Below are 19,873 nucleotides of genomic sequence, written 5' to 3'. Positions count from 1 at the left end.
TCCTTGCTATTATGTTAGATCCGAGTACGAGTTTAATCTCTGTCTGAATCTGTAATTACATAGTGTATCCCAATCTTCGCTCGAAAATAACTCAGTTGTGTGAAATCTCAAGTTATTTATACTCTGGTCTATTTACAGTGTAGCGCCGTAATACTTAAGAATGTACAGTGAGTCTTCGAGTTTAGATGTTCAGAAATGGTCGTGATGCGAGACTGTCGCGTAAACTACACACCTTCGTGATCTCAAGAGCATCATCAGGACTAAGCAGTATTCCAAATACACGCGCGTCTATTCTATGCTAAGAATATCTAACATGTGAAATGCCATCTCTTGTTTTTTATTTTTAAGCAAATTTTCCCAAGAGTGTCTCAGCGTTCGAAATATATTTTTCAAAGAGAGATTTTTGTATTTGGAATACATATTTGTAGCTTGCCTAGTCCCGGCTATGATTTCCCGATTCCCCGTTGATTCGCGAAATTATTTGCGCAACGGAAACATCGTAATCCGTTATGATCAGTCAACAATTCAGTATAATTACACAAAACTAACGATACGCAATGCAGGCAATGTATCGGAGACACCGGTGATCTACGTAGAGCTTGGTCGCACGTTCGGAACGCAAAGTTCCAGTGCGACGATAAGTCGTTGCGAAAGTAATAAACGTCGTAAGAAATAACTGTATAATAATTGCTCGCGCGAGGTGGGCAGACCACTCCGCCTCCGATTGGAAACAATCGTAATCGCCGATTCGCGTAATTAGGCTGCTGCTTCAACGGAACGGAAATTATAATATTGTCGATAATGGCCGTTAAGCTGCACGCTTCCCACGTCGTTCTTGCACATCGACAGCTCGTCGATCGATCGGCAGCCATCAGATTACCGTGTGCGTACGAGTATGTGTGTTATGTATGTATGTGTGTGAGCTATATACACTTCCAGTAACACGCGATACCTGAGAATTCGTGCTGGAAATTACAGTGTCCCCCGACTTCCCTTACATAATAGCTGCAGATCATCTCGAGAGTAATGCGCATAGCGTATTAATAGCGGCGTACGCTGCTACGCTTAAGGTAAACAGGAGCTGCGACGGTAATGTGGTAGACGCCGCGCTCGAAGCTGCCTTCGTTAAGTCTTCGCACACTCCTGTAACACAATGCAAACGTTGAATATTTATACTGAGCTTAATCCGGCACGTTTGCATTTAAACCTTAGCTATAATGTTAATATATAATACATCATCAATTAGGCTTTGGTAAAGCGCTTGAATTATTTTGCCACTTCTCGATATTAGCCGCGTCAATAATTTTGATTTTCGATTCTCCGGCTATTTTCTCAGTGCCGCCATACGTCGTCTGATCGATTCTCGCAGATGATTTTATCGAAAATGATTTCCTTAGGAGCCGGCAATTTTCAGAAAACTCGCCGCAATTTTTCCGATTGCTCTCTCAATAACAGGCTTTCAATCGTAATAACGAGAATCTTCCCATTACCTTGATTCGACAATCTATACGTCCACTCATCCTTGGCTTCTCTCTGACAAGTACGCGACGGCCTCGACAGCCACAACTCTTGTTCCTGTTGCTTCTGTCTGCCGCCCCTTGTCAACGTTCTATCCCTCGCGCCTTCGAGGCGCATGGAGAAACAGAACGTCTCTCCCGTACCAACCGGTACTTCTGGATTACGTAGCGATGCTATAGTATACCATACGCCTTTCTCCTCCCAGCTGCCGTGACAAAAATACGCTGCCGAAATACATTTATCGATTAGTCTCTTTAGATACGTTCTCACAAATCGTATTCTATATTTTCATACACAGATATTCTCATATTCTCTTCTCTCATAAATCATAAAGTGTAATCGCGCGAGTTCGCGTGTGGCGCTTACCTATCTCCTCGTTCTCGCACGTGTTGGCGATTATCATCTCGCTTTGTTCGGACGACGTGCAGCCCACTTGAATATCCGTGTTCCTGCACTCCTCGTCCTCGGCATTGTCCTGCCAAGGCCGCCTCTTGGTCGTCCTCGATTGCTCGCTACGTCGATGTCGTCTCGACGTAGCGGCCGATAACGCGTGCGCCGGAGCGAAATCCAGGATCTGGTACCGTCCCGGATTAGGACACCGTCTTTGATGCAAGAACGACGTGGCTGCAATACGGAAAATAAGCGCGATTTGCATACGTTTTGCTGCTGCTCGCCCACCGCCCGTTAAGCCGCGTGATACCATCCAGCGCGGTACGTAAGTTTCCTGTATCAATATTTATGAGCGACGACGCAACATGGATTAGCACTTACTTATTAGGGTCGTGTGCGGCATCGTCGAAGGATCCGAGATGGAACACGCCTCGTCTGGCATAATCGCCTTTTGACCTGCATCAAAAAAGCAAAAAGACGCTTCAGAAAATTTTAAAGAAAATTTTAAGAGTTTGAAAGGAAAACGGTTAGCGTATCGCGTCGCGTTGCGCGGTCAATTTTTCACGCGGCGTCGTGGTGAAACGTGCTCACCTGACTGCTGTATCTCGATGATATGGCTGTCCCTTCTGTGGAATATCATGCAGACGTAACCGATGTCGCTGCAATCAATGCAATGGAAAGTAAGAATGGATTCAAGTGACAGCGAGGCGAAACCGCCCCGGATACTTTGCTTACCAGCCGCTGGTGACATGAGCGACCAGTTTCACTTTATTCCCCTGCATGTTGTCGTTCGGATACAGCTTCTCCAGGTTGTGACAAACGATCTTCTCCTCGTGGACGGTCTCGCCGTCCTGCGCTTGTGCCTTCACCTTCAACGTGGCGTTCTTGTTCGTGAAGTGATAATCCTTCGTGCCGTCGAGGGAGTGCCAGTCGTGATGCTGAGTTACCCAGGTCGGATACTTGCATCTGCTGTGCTCTTTGTCGACTGCCGGCAGAAAAGCGCAAGGAGCGTGTTTCAAAAATATTCATCGATTTTGAAAACGATTTTAAGCCTCGTTTCGTCGCACACGCACACACCTTTTGTGAGCTTTATGGTGGGCGAACCCTCGGAGACGGTGGTCAGGCCGTTGCAAGTCGGGTCGCCGGACTGAGCGAGCAGGTAAATCTTTCCTTGATGGTGGGGCTTCTCTTCGTACAGGAAACACCTATCGGTAACGAAGCGAAATTTGACAATGATCTCAGATTCCTCAGGAATCACATCGATACTCGTTCGTCGGTTATATAATACTTCCATTATCGTACATTCTTATGTATACGCTTCATGGAGTTAATAAAAAAAACCATGTAATAACGGCCACGTGAAAGATGACAAATGAGCGATTAACCATCTTTTCACCTTGCCGACTGCGTAGCCTTTTTATAGAACGCGACATGCTGGAAACCGCAGGGCGCGTAAACATCTGGCGTACAGGTGTGACGCACCTCGGAATAAGCAGCTTGGCGCGCGCATTGCAAGCATGCTGCGACAAAATCGCGTAAGAGCAAAGGAGGTCGACGCCCATAAGTCGGAATAAATATGTCGCGTGCAATTAAAGCGGCATGCTTCACCTGTAAGTCTTGTCGTTGGCCAGAGCGCTCCTCCCCTTCAAAGTTCCCACCAGATACTTGTTCCGACCGTCGTTCCAATTGGCAAGACACTGTAGCTCCTCGGCTGCAAAACAGAATTCTTCATGAAACACAAGGACTACTTTAAAACGCAATTTAGAATTAACTTTGAACGTACATATTTAAAGGAAGCAAATTTCAGCGATTCTACTATTTATATATTCTATGTAATTTAATTCTCTATATTTTATAACTCTATATATATAATTATAACTTAAATATAAATATAAATTTTACTCTATATATTCCAAATATACTGAATGCATTTAAATTTCATTAAATTCCGGATAGAATAATTATAGAAATAACATCGTTCGCATATTGTCCGCCCCGAAATGACGTTAAAGTTTCCAGTTGAACTACACAGAAACGTTACCGGCCAGAATAAATCGAGACTGTCCTGCCGGACTGTCCTGTCACCGGTACAACGATAAACGTAGTGTTACTCTCGCTTCTATTGAGCTCTGGACAGGCGCGATATTAATTGCGAAAGTTGCTCGCGCAAAAGCCGCCCGTCAGAATGTTTTATGACACGCGCTGTAAGGAGCTACGACGTAACGTATCAAGCGCCGGTGAATTAAGTCGTTCCGAGGTGGACAATACTTTCACGGCGATTCGCAACGTACTGTTACTCTCGGTCCCCTCGACGTCCGGACAGGCCTGGTATTTGAGGAGCAGCTTGCTCTCGTCGGTACACTTCTCCGCGAGGCTTATGGGCATCGCGCACTCGCCGTAACCCCGATTGTACGTGAACGTGAACGATGCCCCGCTGAACGGGCAGGGTATCGGCTTCGTGTTCATGCGGAACATTGAGAACAGCATGTCATCCGACGTGATCGAACCACATGTCTCCTCCAGACTCGTTCGGTCCGTGCTGCACCAACCTAGTGGCGAGAACGCACGGTATAAAAATACGAATTAACTTTTATTTAGTAATATTTATGAATATATTTAAAAAATTTTAATTAATTTCAATCTAACAATATTAAAATAATAATTTGAAGGATTTATTTTTTATTTATAAATCTAACTATTTAGTGATGAAGAATTTAAGCGATGAACGTACCTTCACGATATTGTATGACGTTCTCATGTCGTCCGTTGATGATCATGCAGTGGTAACAGTTGTCGCCGCTGAAATTACAAATTAGATTTCCATTGTGAATTGCAGACTAAAAATGATTGTGATGATACAACGGTCTCCTCAATCTTTGAGCATGATTAGTCGATCGAATGGATACTTACTATACGACGTATTTGTCGTCCGTCCTCTCGATGCATACTCTATCCCCCAGAACTGTCGTATTTATGCTGAATACGGGCTTGCCATATTGGTACCATTCTCCCGTCCAGCTCGATGGAAACTCACAGGATCCTGAAACGTGAGAAAACTCACGTTAGTACGCTTCGCTCTTTAATCGCGGTAATAAATTAAACAAATAGAGGACTGATAGAACATCGATTGCTCTCATAACTTCGCTGCGACAGATTCTTTGGTAAATCAAATTCTTCCTCGCTAAGGAAACTTCTTAGCGCGACTCTCAAGAGATATTTCAAGCATGAACGCGATACGTCTTTGTAACTGAATCACGAACTATAAAACTGCATTAAATTACAATCGAGAATTAATTAATCAAACATGAGAAAATATAAAGATAAACATTCTACATTCAAATCCTTATTTATTGACGACCAAAACTGGAAAATAAATATTGTTTTCGACGACGACGATATTGCTTTCGACACGACGTTTCGACCTCGAATTTGGGTCCTTTTCAAGTGTCAAAACTGTCACTTTCTACAAACAATATTTGTTTTCCACCAGTTTTGCTCGTCAATAAATAAGGATTTTCATGATTTTAATCACTGGTGTCTTGAGCTAATTATTTGATTCTACATTAAGCTTTATCATGCATATCATGCAAATCTTATATATTATTTCATACATCATACATCAAAGTTATAAATGTACTTCTGAGCTGTCATACAACAAAAAGAGCCAAAATTCTAATCTCAACGAGTCGCATTATATTTCGTTTTATTTCTCACGAGGCAGATTATAAATAGCCGCACACTCCGTGTCATGATTCGAATCATGATCCTTCTTCAGCGAGGGACAAATCATTTCCTCTGTCCTCCAGCTTACGTTCGCCCAGGTGAAGTAGCCAAAGAGACGAAGGACCGCTTGATTGGGAGAATTAAGAGGCTCCGCGCGGACGGAGCTTTCATTAAGAGGAGTGGACGATTAGAAAATTGCTATCGGGTCCAATACACGATTGCTGCGGCCGAGGCGTGAGAGCCAGGATGAAGAAATGGGACTTAGGCGACCGAGTCGTGTCGCGTGTACGTGGCGAAGCGACGAACGATGCGTGGAATGCGCAAGTTGGAGGAAAAAAGAAAATTAACGACTACGACGCGCGGGGTGTGTCATGTCCGTCATTTCCTCAGCTATCTTCGTCGGCCTGTTTATCTTGGTCCGAGCAGCCACGAGCGATGCTATTTAGCGAGCTCTAGCACTGAAAAGTTGCCAGACAGAGGAGCGAGCTCTAGCGAAAGTTTGCAGACGCGTGGAGCGAATAAGCGAAGCTGATAGAGGCGCGTCCAGGATGATCGAGCGGCCGCGTTCTCAGGGATCCAAATAGTGAAGGAGTATCATTAAGCTCTTTAAGCGCTTTAATCTGTTAGGGCTACTTCGCCAGATGCGTCCCACTGTAAAAACGGCTTTTGTTATTTTCCACGGCGCGTTTTGCCGAAACAACCAGCGCGTTTAGTGAGTCACAGCAACGTGATAAATGCAGATAATCTGCGTTAGTCGCAATGAAGAGCATTATGAGCAGATTATGAAGAACACACGGAGATACATGCGGAAGAAGTTCTTGATTTAATCACGAAGAAATACTTAGTAAGAAGATCTAAAGATTATTGACGATATTATTATCGTCATAATTCGCGAAATTGAAAAGACAAGACATTGTACGAACATCATGATATATAACTCTGCTGTAATACAATGAACTACACATTTCGAAACGTAATAACATATAAATTATCATCGAAATGATACCGGGTACTTCTCGCTTCGCGTGAGAATTACGCTCAGCATTATCCCGAATCGGATCGGGGGATCGAACGGCCACGTCTAGCTTCAAACGTGACGTATAAATACGAGGCACGACATCAAGCCGACTTTCATAAAGCAATCAACTATCTATTTTAAGGAATGGAAGCATCGTCGACGGTATCCGTTCGAGCCCGTATAAAATATGGATCTAGAGGACCGTCGCGCGCGCGGTCTCTCCCCGAGGTCGGCGATAAACGCCCTCAGCTAAGGGTGGGTGCCCAGAAGGATCCAAACGCACGGTGCGTGTATTTACCGGCGCGCGATGTTTAGCGCGTTCGATCGAACGCGCGTTACATTTCGGGGTGGGTTGCCTCTTGCCTGGCGGCGCGGACGGTGGCGGTACGTCAGAAATAGCCGGGGTGTGGAGGGTGGTGGAACGGGACCAGGGGGGGGGTGGGGAGGGGTGTGGGCGCAAAGGGAAATGGGATACACACGCGACAGCGTCTACAGGGTGTCCCAGAACCGATATACCATGCCTTAATATTAATGACGGGTGAAAATGGAGTCGCTGTTTCCCCCGAGGGGGAAATTTCGCGTGGCAGGCGATCGCTCGTAACAGCCGACGTTGATCATCCCTAATTAGGGCTCTGAACTATTTAAACGCCAGTCGGCGAGGCGACGCTTCGTCGTGCGAGCACGAACGAGCAAAGCCGCTCGCGTTGCGCGGCTTTCCGATTTCATTCGTGAGAACGCGAGGCTCCTGCACCTTCGATCAGTCTCAGCATCGGCATCCGCGTGCAACTCGATCGAGATCCACAGAGATCCCTTCTCAATACAGTTCAGAAAAATTAACTCTACAGAAAATGGAAAACTCGATAGGTCTATAGGTACACCTTATATATTGGATGCCGCACGCACGTGCAGCCAGCAACGTGGAACGCGAGCAGAGACGTTCCAAGGAGGCAGAGCGAGAGGAAGCGAGAGCGTGGACCGTTTTAGACACGCATCTTTCGTCGAAGGAACATCATTTATCTTGACGCGACCGGCCGGAGAGGGGAGGAGGGTGCATCTCCGCCCTCTGTCGTTCCTCTCTTTCCCCGTCTCTCTCCTGCTCCCTCGTTGTCGCGCTCCTCTTCTTCCGAGGAAGCGGCGACAGATACCGCGGACGCGCGGACAGCCGCTCGACAGGCGGCGACGATGGTTTTGCGCGCGTCTTGCGCCTCGTCGCGCGAGCGGTTAACAGCTCTTTTTCGAGAGGGGCCCGCGCGCAGGGTGCGAGCCCGTGAGGTACGGGGGAGAGGACACTCGTTAACGAGCTAACGAGCGCGCGAGCAGCGCGCGTAAGAGAAGCCGATACGGACGGAGACCGCGTGAGACACGAGGAAACGACGTAAAGGGAACGACTTAACTCGGAGGACGCGGGAGGGGGGGGTGAGAAGGGGGAAACACGACGAATGGACCTTCTAGCGGAAACGGGGATGTCCCCGAGTCCACGTTTCAGTGCCTTCTTTTTGTACGGAGTACTAGGCGTTAAGAAGCAATATTTCTGAAAGCGGGATGATCTTTTAACAAAAGTGTCGAGCCGCGAATAACTTTCGAGCTGCTCGGCTCGTTAAGAGAAGGCGTTTTCCGGCGCGTTACTCTTTCGGAAGGTGCAGATGAAAAGATGCTTGTTTCTCCGACCAATTTTAGATCGGTTTTAATTTTTGCCGCGAGTTCCCTGTAAATGTAAAGTGCGCTTATATTCGCATGCACGTTGTTCGATTTACAGGAAACCGCATGGAAAATTATCATACCGGAAACGTGAACTAAAACAGTGATTGCAATTTCCAAGCGGGAAACAATCCTGTTCGCCGAAGTGCGGATTTATTTCTGAATACTCGCGGAAATCGAGGATTTGTAGTAATATTTGTGCGCCAACAGAATAACGAAAGATTGCAATAATTATTATTCCATATCTGTCGTGTGCCGGAAAAGCGATAAATAGAGGTAATAAACGATCGAGTTTCCGAGATCAGTTCTGACTTTCCGATTTAGCGCGTCACCGTGCAAATAGTCTCGGCAAATACCGCAAAATTTCCAGTTTCGTATATCTCGATCTCCCCTCCGACACGTACACGTAACTCGAAAAGAATGCATCCAGCGAGATTGTAGATGCCATTGCACGATAGCGCGGTCCTGAGGACGGCGACGTGAAAGATCGACGCTCCATGACGTTGCACCGGCTCGGCGATTGCGCGCGGTAACATTTGCGCTTAACAACCGGGCTTAAAGGCCTTTAATGTTCCTCAAAGTGACGGCAAACATTGCACGGCACCGACCGCGGCGGGTGAAACGAGGATGGCTCGTAAAGTGGCGTTCAAGGGCGCGCTTACAGACGAATACACGTAATTATTTGCTGTTCCCTCATTGTTCGCGCATTATCGAAGACGTCGGTGGGCATATATTTGCACACGGCGGACACGTCCGCCCGCGCGCGCGGAGAACCGAAGAGAGATGGAGAGAGAAAATGTTCGTGTAAGGTGACTCACCGTTTGTGGAGGGTAAATCGACCAATCGTAGTATCAGCAGCACCAACACCGACACCGGCACTGGGGCGACGATCCCTTTTCGGCGCGGGAATGCCGGTTCCTGCATCCTGGAAAATACACGCATATTTTCATTAAACTGCGTTAAGATATTACACGCTTCATTGCGAACTTCGGAGAGAGAGGGAGAGAGAGAACGGGAAGATTCAGTGAGACATCTTATTTCTTGATAGTCAGAAGTCATGAGACATATATAATTGAAAATCCATTAACGCAACATTCTTGCAGAATCAATATCTTGCGCGTTTGAGCCGCGGACTATGTATCCGATGTATTCGCTGTTTCATATCAATGCACTTAAATGAAACTCAAACAATTCGCTGTCATCTTGTGTATAACATCATTGCCATATAACGTTATACAGTTTATTAACCGAATGACCGGTAAACAAATATAGAATATAGAATGCAATTAGCAAAGTGCATTATGGATTTTCTCAATAAATGTAACCATTTCGAAATAATACGAGATTAAACCATAGTATTATCTTTTTTTATATATATTTTTATATTTGCACACATCTCTTTGTGTCGAGTTAATCAATAATACCGTTGAATTTGTTTCTACGCGACGCTTATAAAGTATGAAAGTCAGCGTAAAAATATATGCAGCAATAATAAAATACAGTTTATATATTAATAAAATATTGTCAAAAAGAGAGATGTATGTGAAAAAATAAATGATCGTACCTCGACGAGGTAGTAAACGTGAGTGACATCGCGCGAACATTAAAAGTAGATCGGTACGTAAGTAGCATAAAGTAGCACGAACCACGTGTCCTTCGACGATAAAGCCATGTATAGTGGGGATGGAAAAAGATGATGGATAAAGTAATGTATAGATAGATAAGATAAGTAGATGAGCTGGTTTATTTACCCCGACGCAAGAGTGCTTTAGGCAAAAGACAATACGAAAGATAATATATAAAATTGTATATTGAAAAGGCATTAATAATTTGTGGCAATACTGCAATGCATGTGTGTTCATTATTAAATTAATTAAATGGAGTATTAATGGAAATTCGATAATATAATATTCTATAATAAAGTTATAGCATATAACATATAATTCGACGTAAATTCCTTTTACGTCGAAATAAAGAGTTGGATTAAATAAGTAGATCGAAAAGAATACACAAAAGTGCAAAGTGAGATAATTAACTCGAGAGGCAAATAAGAAAAACGGATAAGTAAATTTATTTAACCCAAAACAAATAAAAAAATAAATAAAGAAAAAAGAAAATGATTAAATTGCTTGTTATTTAACTCGATTTGATATTAATCGCAGCAATGTGTTGCGATTCCATCGCAGCGCGACTATTATTTCTACTCCGTCATACTTAATCCACTTTTATTAAATTTACTGAGAAATATGATTCGCTTGATTCAATCAATGTCAATGTGAAATAAGGACAGCTAATGCCGCCCGGGTTCTTACAAACCGAAATCCGTTGTAAAATATTTGCGCTCTTAGCTCGGAGGAAATGACATCACAGTTAAAAATCGCGGTAGGAATGCCGACATCTCGACACGGGGAAAATATGACTGCAACGTGTTACGTCACGGTAATGGTAAATGAATCATTTGCTCGATAAAATCAATACCTCGAGAAAAGGGAACGACTAATCTCTTTCTTTCCTTCTCTCTCTCTCTCTCTCTATGACTTGGAGTTAAAGGGACGGATGTATAGGTGTATGACCAACGTTTCCTCATGCAATAGTTCTCATTCCATAGATTGGGAAATCTCCCTTATGTTAGTCGCCAGCAAAGCTGACTACGTCACGCTATATGTTTGTGGGTATCGAAACTTAATCACCCGCTCGATAAAATCAATACGTTGCGACAGGGTACAATTAATCCTGTTCCGTGACTTGCAGATTAAAGCCTCCCATGTTCTGCCATCGTATAAAAAGTCTCGTGAAGGAAATAATATACTTGACTGTATTAATTTAACGTCTTTAGAAAAGATATCAGCAGTATGATCATGATGACATCGTCTATTAATTTAATAATCAATTCATTGCCTTTTTCTTTTCATCTTCTTTGTTCGGATAAGATATGCAACATGTGCTCAAAATTAGACACGACGATATCTCTGAGGGAATGTGTCGCTCGGAATTTTGTCATTAGAAGGAAAACGTTTTCCTTCCTAACCAAACAATTACATTTTTATTGAGAAACGAGAGATCTTGAATACGACAATTCATATTTCAAAGCGGAAATACTTAATTTAGAATGGCTGTACAAAATCCTTCTCTTTTATAGTTCAGACTATCACGTATTACATTAGTAAACTGAAAATGAAGTTTTTCATACAATCGCTCCGTGATTTTATAAAAGAATGCACTCTAAACAGGAAACACTTTAATCTGATAAAATTTCTTTTAATCTGATGATCTGATGAAGGATGAACAAGTACGATTTTAAATTGCTATCACAGCCACTACAATCGCTCGTGATTTTATAAAAGAATGCACTCTAAACAGGAAACACTTTAATCTGATGATCTGATGAAGGATGAACAAGCACGATTTTAAATTGCCATATAGCCAGCGCGATCGCGTAGCGTCACTGACGACTTTAAACATTTTTCGATTAATCATCCTAACACACATACCTGCGATACACTCTTAAGAAAGCACACACGTACGCACAGTACCACAAGAAATCTAAAGAGCGACGCACGATGGTGAGCAGAAAATAATCCCGCAAAAAGGCGAAGCGTATAGCTGGCCCCGCGCCGATATCCGCTTTCTGCTTTCCGATCGCGCCTTCCACCAAACGATCGCGGATTTACCTTGCTCGTCGGAGAGGAGAGAGTCGGCTGCACCGCGCTACCTCGCCATGGGGTAATCGAGATAGGCAGTGGAAACGCACGCACGGGGATCTATCCCGGCGAGGATGTGCTCTCGCCGTGGCACCCGGGGCGAGAATTCAGCTCGGCCGTACGAAAACAGAAGAAAAAGGCAACTCGTTAGCCTTCGCGACGAGACCGCGGTGCGAGCGTGCGAAGCGCACCGGCGGCGACGATCACCTCGGAATGGGAACGAGTTGGTAGCGACGGGGGCGATTGCGGCTATAGAACGGAAAAGTCATCCCGGTGGTTACCGCGGCAGCGGAGGCGCGACGACGTACGTCCACGTATACGTATCGCCACGTGAATGACAGAAAAGACGACGGATGCATTATTTAACGAAGTACACGTGTATCGCTTCGCTTCGTCACGATGCGCGGACGTGTGCACGCGCGCGATGCCTCCGGACGATGGCATTCGAGGATGTCGCAGAACTCGTCGTCGTCGTTCCATATCCATAGCCCATATTCGAACCAGCGTGTTTCACGCACCCGCGTACTTATCGTGTTTCACGTACTTATCGATGTTCGACGGCTTTCGCGATTTCGTGAGAATCAGCCGCGATCGCGCGGATGGTAGTAAAATGTTAATGAGCCTGGTAATGAAATATTGGATTGTATATGTCTATTCGTCTTGTTTATTTTAGTGTTTTTAATGATGTAGGTTGTACAACTATTCGTTAGTAAAAACCGAGGTAAAAACACTAACAAACAAATGGGACGAACATGTTACAACTCAATAAAATGAATCTACCGAGTTTGAACGCGCGGATGCCGTTTTGTGACTTGCAGCTTTTCAATTTTTTGATGGTTTGTCAATATTTTTCAGATACCATTGAACAAAACGGTCGCACTCGATGTTCAATGACAAATATTGTCTCGAGACGATTTAAATGAATTTCTTATTTATTGGGCGATTTATTTAAAACAAGGAGAGGTTTTTTCATGAAATTTGACTGACAATTTGAATTATTCGATTTTATTCGTGAATATGTTTTCGGCTTGATTTGGGATTTTATAAAAACAAATATTGACCTAAATATTGTTTTCTCTGAATTCTCTTGACAAATGATAAATTTACTTTCCGCCGAGAATAAAGCTTTTATTCTTGAAATCGCGATAGAGAAATAGAAATATAGAGGAGAATCCCCTATTATGAGATATGCTCCTAATATGAGATAATGGGGTTTCTGCTAAACTAGTGAGCACTATCTGTTAGTTCCACCATGAACTTATTACTCTTGGTGTAAAATGTATTTAGTGAAAAATTCATTGTTCGTTATTGCGTTTAGCCTTTGCAAGAAAAGGTTTGTGAAATTGTGAACATGTCAAAGTAACTTGAGGTTAGTCTTTAAACCTTGTTTATTATATAATAAAGAAATGGTTGGCAATAAATTCAGTATGCAATGATAGAGTAGAATCGTAGTAACAGGAAAATACGCGATTTGTTGAGTTGCTTAATTGTAGAGGTTAGATTTCATGATCGCGGAACCGCTAGGCGTGTGGCTCGTATAATGAGATATTCAGGGTACTCTTAATATGAGATAATTATTGCTCAAATATGAAGATTATGTAGTGTAATAAAAAGAAAGAAAATACTACTTAAGGTTAAAGAAAAGTTAATATGAATTTATATTACGAATTTTTGTGTATTTAATTTTTATAGAATCTGACTATGGAGGTTAGAGAAACGAGAATGCGTCGACAGTGGAATCGTGAAGATTTGGCGAAGACTGTGGCAGCAGTATTTTTATAAAACTATCTAATAAAGTTTTTTAATTGCAATACTGATGTATTTTGCACTTTTAACACCGATTTCTCGAGGTATCTTATATTAGGAGCACACTTTCTCGATCCTGCGTAAAGCTCTTTTCCAAATTTTTTTAATTTCCAGAAAAAATAATATTAAAATTAGATTTTTCATTTCATCAACCTAAAGCTTGTTAAATTCTCTTCAAGATAACGTATTAAATTTTTAAATTCTGCCTATAGATTTCCTTACATTCAGCAAAATCGATATGGTATCTCATAATCGGGGACTTTCCTCTATATCTTCATTATTCAGGTTTTGCAAGATGCGATCCTATAACGTTATAATAATGTCTTTTCGATATTAAATAATTCTCCGTAACTACTGGTTATTCGTGTCTGTTCTAACGTTTGTGGCTGAAACGACATACGATAGCGGTGGGAGAACCCCGTATCACAGGTAGGGGACTACAATTCCGAAAGGGATGACGAATCTCTAACCATTGTTGTACAACTCAAACTATTCGCCGTAACTGAGCGCTCACGTTAACAACATAGACAATCTATTTTCCGGAAGGGTGAAATCAACTCTTTTGAACGTATATTTTATGTATAATACGTCATCAACATAGATCGACAGGTTTTCTGAAATGGATTCTATTTTCCTCAGCTGAAGACGTCAACGCAGTGACCCGCGATAACCCGGTGCGCATTTTTGCGGAAAAACGAATCAGCGAATAAATTACAACATAAGCATGAATTTTCGATCAGTTTCAGAATAAAACGACGTCAATGTATGCAATAATCGTAAATAGAGGATATTTTGCATCATTATCTTTTGTGTCATTGAATGTTTGAAATATACCGACAACGGCGTTTTACGTTTTACTTGTCCACGTGTAAACAATTAAATATTTTGTATCGTTTCATACCTGAAGGGCGCTCCGAATCACGCGAGAAATTAATGCACGCTCGTCCAGAGTACTCACGGCAATGACGCGACGAAAGGACTTTGAAAAGCACGTTTTGTGACGTAAAATAAATACATGAGCCACAAACTATCCTCCGTCTACTTTGAGGAACGATGCACACTGAACTGGTATTTATCTTGAATATGATCGGTTATTGATCCCCAAGTCGCTGACACATTTCTCGGTGGTGAATAAGTAAGCAGCGTAGTAAAATAAATATCGAAATAAATATCGCTCCGATTTCTTGACGCTCGCGCGATTATCTCAGGTGGAATATCATCTGTCGCTTTTATCGCGAGACTCGATTCATGGCTATTTACGTTACCCGAAACCAGATAGTAACATGACGTTTAGCCGGTGGTCTTGCGCAGTCCAATGACGGAGACCAACTGGTTCGCATAAATAACTGACTCGTGTTGTCCGAAAAAGGACTGGGACACGGTATTCTTTTATTAAAATTGCTTTGTGCGCGGTCGCTGCCATTATGTACGCACAATTACTAGCCTGATACAGACAGAGTGTACTGAATCGAGTTTACTCTGTTAGCAATGGTAGCGACGATCATTTATCACGTCAAAATGCTCGTCCGAGTCACGGGCGCATTAAGTTCCAATTAGAGCGTGATCGATGATGACCTTCGACATTCAAAATTTTACGCGCTACTCGTGTCGGTACACTTCGTTAAATCGCATTTCGAAATGCGAACATTTTCATGGAAACGAAACAACAGCGATGTAAATTAACTAACTGAACAATTCAAATATGAATGCTAATCGAGATTCTAATGTAAAGCTACATATTAATCTAAAATAAATTAAATTGAATCAAATAAATGATTTTAATACTAAATAACAATCGCAACAATTAACGAACTAACATGATAACAAGATCTTTTAAAAATTTTTAACAAAAATACACTCTTTTAAGAGAAGAACTGAATTTTTCGCTGTTATCGCAAACAGCAACTCGGCGGTATCATTTCGATGATATTTTATGGGCACGTAATTAACATTATTAATATTATTACCAATCTTCGGGTAGTGACACTGGCTACATCTCATGGACGATGACAAAGCCTACAGGCTCCCATAATATATATATCCCGTAAATTACTCCTGCATTAGAGAATTACTCTGTCATAATTTATTGGTGTTGCGCGGAGCGATTAAATAAAAAAGGAGATGCCGCGGGACGAGAACGCTTGATGATCTCAGGTACCTCTGGGTACCCCTAGAATGACTCAGGAACAGGTCGGCAAGGGAAAATCGTCGGCTACTACCCGGGAACGGGACAAAAGGCAACCGCAGAGTCGAACCGGTTGCACCGACGTTGGTTAGCCTTTAATCTCTCCTCTGTATCTTTATTATAGCTACGATTGTGCGATGCAGGATTTGTATGTAATGAAAGAGGATATCGCTGGCCGATTGAATAGCCAATCAAAGCGATCGATACAGCTGATCAGCCCCATGGGTCGCCTGTATCTACCGGACATTAGGTCTGCCCTTTTTAGTTACACTTTAACGTCGTTTTTGCCCATCTGATTCGAAGTGATTGCGTATTTGTTTTGTTCTATTTTAAGTGCAGAAAGAAATGTCGATGGACAGACCGGAGCTATTAATTAACAGAATTAATAATTGAATTTGCTCTTTTTATCAGTTCTCTATAAATGCGCTTTCCAATAAGCTTTTTCTTCTCTCTCCCTTTCTTTCTCTTTTTCCGCGCGTTCTCTGTTTTCTCGAGTACTTAAATACCATTTTTTGCTTAATAAGAATTCGATTGAACATCATCCTTTTCCATAAATTCTCGATATTAAATGTCTCGGTAATAATATCTCAAAATAATAAAATAATAAAACTTCTTAAAGATGTATATTCTATTTGATAGTAATAGGAAAAATATATATTAATATATAAAAATTAATATATCTATACATATATTTTTTTATCCTTTCAATTATACAATTTGGAGATTTACTTGCTTCTAACCCAGAAAACATTAGCTCACAAGCCTAACGGCTTCTGCGTTAAGAAATAATCTACTCCGAATTGATCGCGTACTCTCCGCAAAACAAACTGTAGGAAGTCCTGACTATAGGAGACACCTGATACACTCGTTTCATTCACAAGACGGAAAGCATAAGCCTGCTTAAAAGGATGGAGTCATTAATCGTACTTAAGCGAGAGATTTATTTGCTGTATCTTTCTCGTTATAACCAGCAGCACCAAACTTTTGTCTCGAGTCGCTGTCTCAAACTTTGTGTCCGATGTCATTTTATTTACGAAATATTCGATAACAGCTGTTTGTAAGATACCTTTTTTTTTCTCAACGATAGCTTCGGATTTTTAGATTCGCGGTACTAAAAGCAGACGCATATCAAGATTAGATTAGCATTCATTTCGGGGGATCGCATCCTGTCTTTCTTCGCCTACTACAGCGAGGACTATTAGATCTAACGTGATAGTGGTTCGTGTGAACTCACCGAGCCCGGCATGTCCGTCTGCGCGGTTGATTCTACATTCTCTTTGTTTTTATCGGTGTCCTAATCAAATTTACAAGAGAAAAAAAAGAGCACATGGCATCACGGATAAAAATGATTACGTAATCTTTCTCTTGCCAATTGGATTGCAACCGGGATTATGAAATCAACAATACCAGATTATTAATACAGTAAATCACGATAATCAATCCGACCTTTGAATCCCGCGATTGCGCGTAGTTTAATCAAGAAGACGAGAATAAAAATTCTCCTTTTTACATATTTAAACGCTCAAACTTCTCTGCTTTTCTCTTGCTTTGGAATACACTTACACTCTCGCTTCATAGTTGGCACGTAAAATATCCAAATAAAACAAAATTGTACACACCACAATTGTGAGATTGAGTAAAACCAAACGAAACAAATAAACAGAACAAAAACAAAAAAATATTTACTAAAAGAGATGAAGAGTGATCAAGGATTACAGATTACGGAGGTCGATCGACGCGAGCGTCGCGACGGCCCGTAATAACGGGACAGGAAGAACCTGGACAGGATCGAGCGTGCAGTCTCGCGGCGATCGAAATCCTGCCGTGGGCGCGCAGGCCGCGCGAGGACGAGGCGCGACTGGTACGAAGTTGGTAGCTTGCACTAACCTTCACGCGGTCTCGTATCCGGTCACCGTGGCGAAGCGGGTAGCCCGGGGAAGCAATCGCATGGTGCACTAACACCGTAGAGCAGCGCAGCGCAGCGCGGTCGCACCGTCACCGGCCGGGGTGCGTCGCGCACGGGGCATCGACGGTCGAGACGACGACGCCGCCGCCACCACCAGCAGCACCGCCGACGCGCGACCCGCGTCGGCCCCGGCTCGCAGGAAGTGACAGAAGGGAACGCCGTGCGGGCCGATCCTTCGCGGCGGCCAGGGCGCCTCTCGCGGTCCCTCGCTTCCTCTCGTCACCACCTTCCTCGGTTCCTCGCTCCCGCCCTCCGGACGAGGTATCCGCCGTCCCGACGGCGCCGAGGTGCACGGGAGCGTAACGAAGCCGAGGGAACTCGCGACACCAGCGAGCAGGCGGACGCGTCCTGTCGCGATCCCGGCGATCTCGATGCGCGAACGACGAACCGATTCGGTCTCGACGACACCGCGGTACGCCCGTGCGTCGTCGTCGCTGCCGTCGACGTCGTCGTTGTCGTCGTCGTCGACTTCGTGGTCGTCGTCCTTCCGACGGCGGCGGCGTAGCCGTAGCGGCGCACAGCGGTAGGCAGGGTGATACAATGGCGGAGACGTGCGACGTGCGCGGAGACGGGTGGCTCGTACGACCGCCGGATGGCGCGGCGCTCGAGTTGCGCGCGGTTCCTCCGCCAGCCATGGGCGGCGCTTCGAGTCTCCTTTTCAAAAGTTGCGTTTCAAAAATGTTTGATGATCCTTTTGAGGATATGATCATAAAAGAAATGGTTTTCTCGGCTTTTTTAAAAATTGATTTATTCTGTTTAAAGCTACTACTGAAGATTTCTGATCGGTTTTAAGGGGATGCTGGAGCTGCTAGTGAACTATTTTTTCACTATAGCGATGGTAATTGCAGTTTCGAAAATTCTCTTTATTGCTCGTGCAGAATAAAAAATCCTTTTCCACAAATGAAGTATAGATAGAAAGAAAGTCCGCTCTACAGGACTTTATATTCAAAATGGAAAAAAGTTAAAAACTTGTATTTGTCTTTTCTAACTTTTTTCCATTTTGAATATAAAGTCCTGTAGAGCGGACTTTCTTTCTATCTATACTTCATTTGTGGAAAAGGATTTTTTATTCTGCACAAGCAATAAAGAGAATTTTCGAAACTGCAATTACCATCGCTATAGTGAAAAAATAGTTCACTAGCAACTCCAGCTTCCCCTTAACAGGACACATTAAAGGGATGCTGGAGCTGCTAGTGAACTTCATCGCGATAGTGCTGCCATCGCACAATATTTGCACAATAAAATGCTTTTTACAACAATTTGGCAATTTATACGCACAAAATCGCTGTTGAGTGATGTTTGGACACAATTAAGGAATTATGAGGATGCTTTTCGAAGTGACTTTAGAAGCGTCATAAAAGAGAATTCTGTGTTCTCCTGTATTCTAACCTTTAATCCTAAAGGAAAACACAGAATTCTCTTGTATGTCGCTTCTAAAGTCACTTCGAAAAGCAGTCTCATATTCCTTAATTGTGTCCAAACACCGCTCAACAGCGATTTTGTGCGTACAAATTGCCACATTTTTGTAAAAAAACATTTTATTGTGCAAATATTGTGCGATGGCAGCACCATCGCGAAGAAGTTCACTAGCAGCTCCAGCATCCCCTTAACATTGGAATGAAGTATCGTAAAGATACGATTCTTCATCTCGAATATCGACGCGTTTGAATATCGAAGTCGCAGTTTATCGCGCGCGCTCAAGATGGCGTTAGCAAAGGCGTCCCTTCGGATTCTGAAACGTCGAGTTTTAAAAAGTGAGTTTGAATTCCTCGTAATTTTAAATATTTGATTAAGTACTTCAATCCATAGCGATATTCCTTTCACATTATTATATTAAGATTCGTGAGACAGAAAGCGATGGAAACAGT

The 19,873-nt window shown here is 43.1% G+C and overlaps 1 protein-coding gene across 4 annotated transcripts; it reads right to left on the bottom strand.

Annotated features, from left to right (window-relative positions):
• Positions 1-330: 330 nt before the first annotated feature.
• On the bottom strand, positions 331-18,544 carry LOC105276786. Of its 4 annotated transcripts, none has more exons than XM_011334687.3 (13): positions 17,927-18,544; positions 9,166-9,272; positions 4,819-4,948; positions 4,640-4,707; positions 4,200-4,457; positions 3,517-3,619; positions 2,986-3,113; positions 2,644-2,893; positions 2,500-2,567; positions 2,290-2,364; positions 1,885-2,142; positions 1,491-1,742; positions 331-1,143 (listed from the first exon to the last, which is right to left on the bottom strand). In XM_011334687.3, exons 2-13 carry the CDS (start codon positions 9,269-9,271, stop codon positions 1,013-1,015), a joined length of 1,827 nt encoding a protein of 608 aa, XP_011332989.1. In that variant the 5' UTR covers position 9,272; positions 17,927-18,544; the 3' UTR covers positions 331-1,012. The 4 variants fall into 4 exon arrangements, with proteins under 4 accessions (XP_011332989.1, XP_011332991.1, XP_011332990.1 ...); XM_011334689.3 differs by lacking the exon at positions 17,927-18,544 and adding an exon at positions 11,839-13,270; XM_011334688.2 differs by lacking the exon at positions 17,927-18,544 and adding an exon at positions 12,019-13,270.
• Between the last annotated feature and the right edge of the window lie 1,329 nt (positions 18,545-19,873).

The sequence above is a fragment of the Ooceraea biroi genome, chromosome 2, assembly GCF_003672135.1.
Source record: "Ooceraea biroi isolate clonal line C1 chromosome 2, Obir_v5.4, whole genome shotgun sequence".
Classification (NCBI taxonomy): Eukaryota; Metazoa; Arthropoda; class Insecta; order Hymenoptera; family Formicidae; genus Ooceraea; species Ooceraea biroi.
The sequence above is the reverse complement of the archived record's forward strand: the minus strand, read 5'-3'. Positions and strand labels throughout refer to the sequence as shown.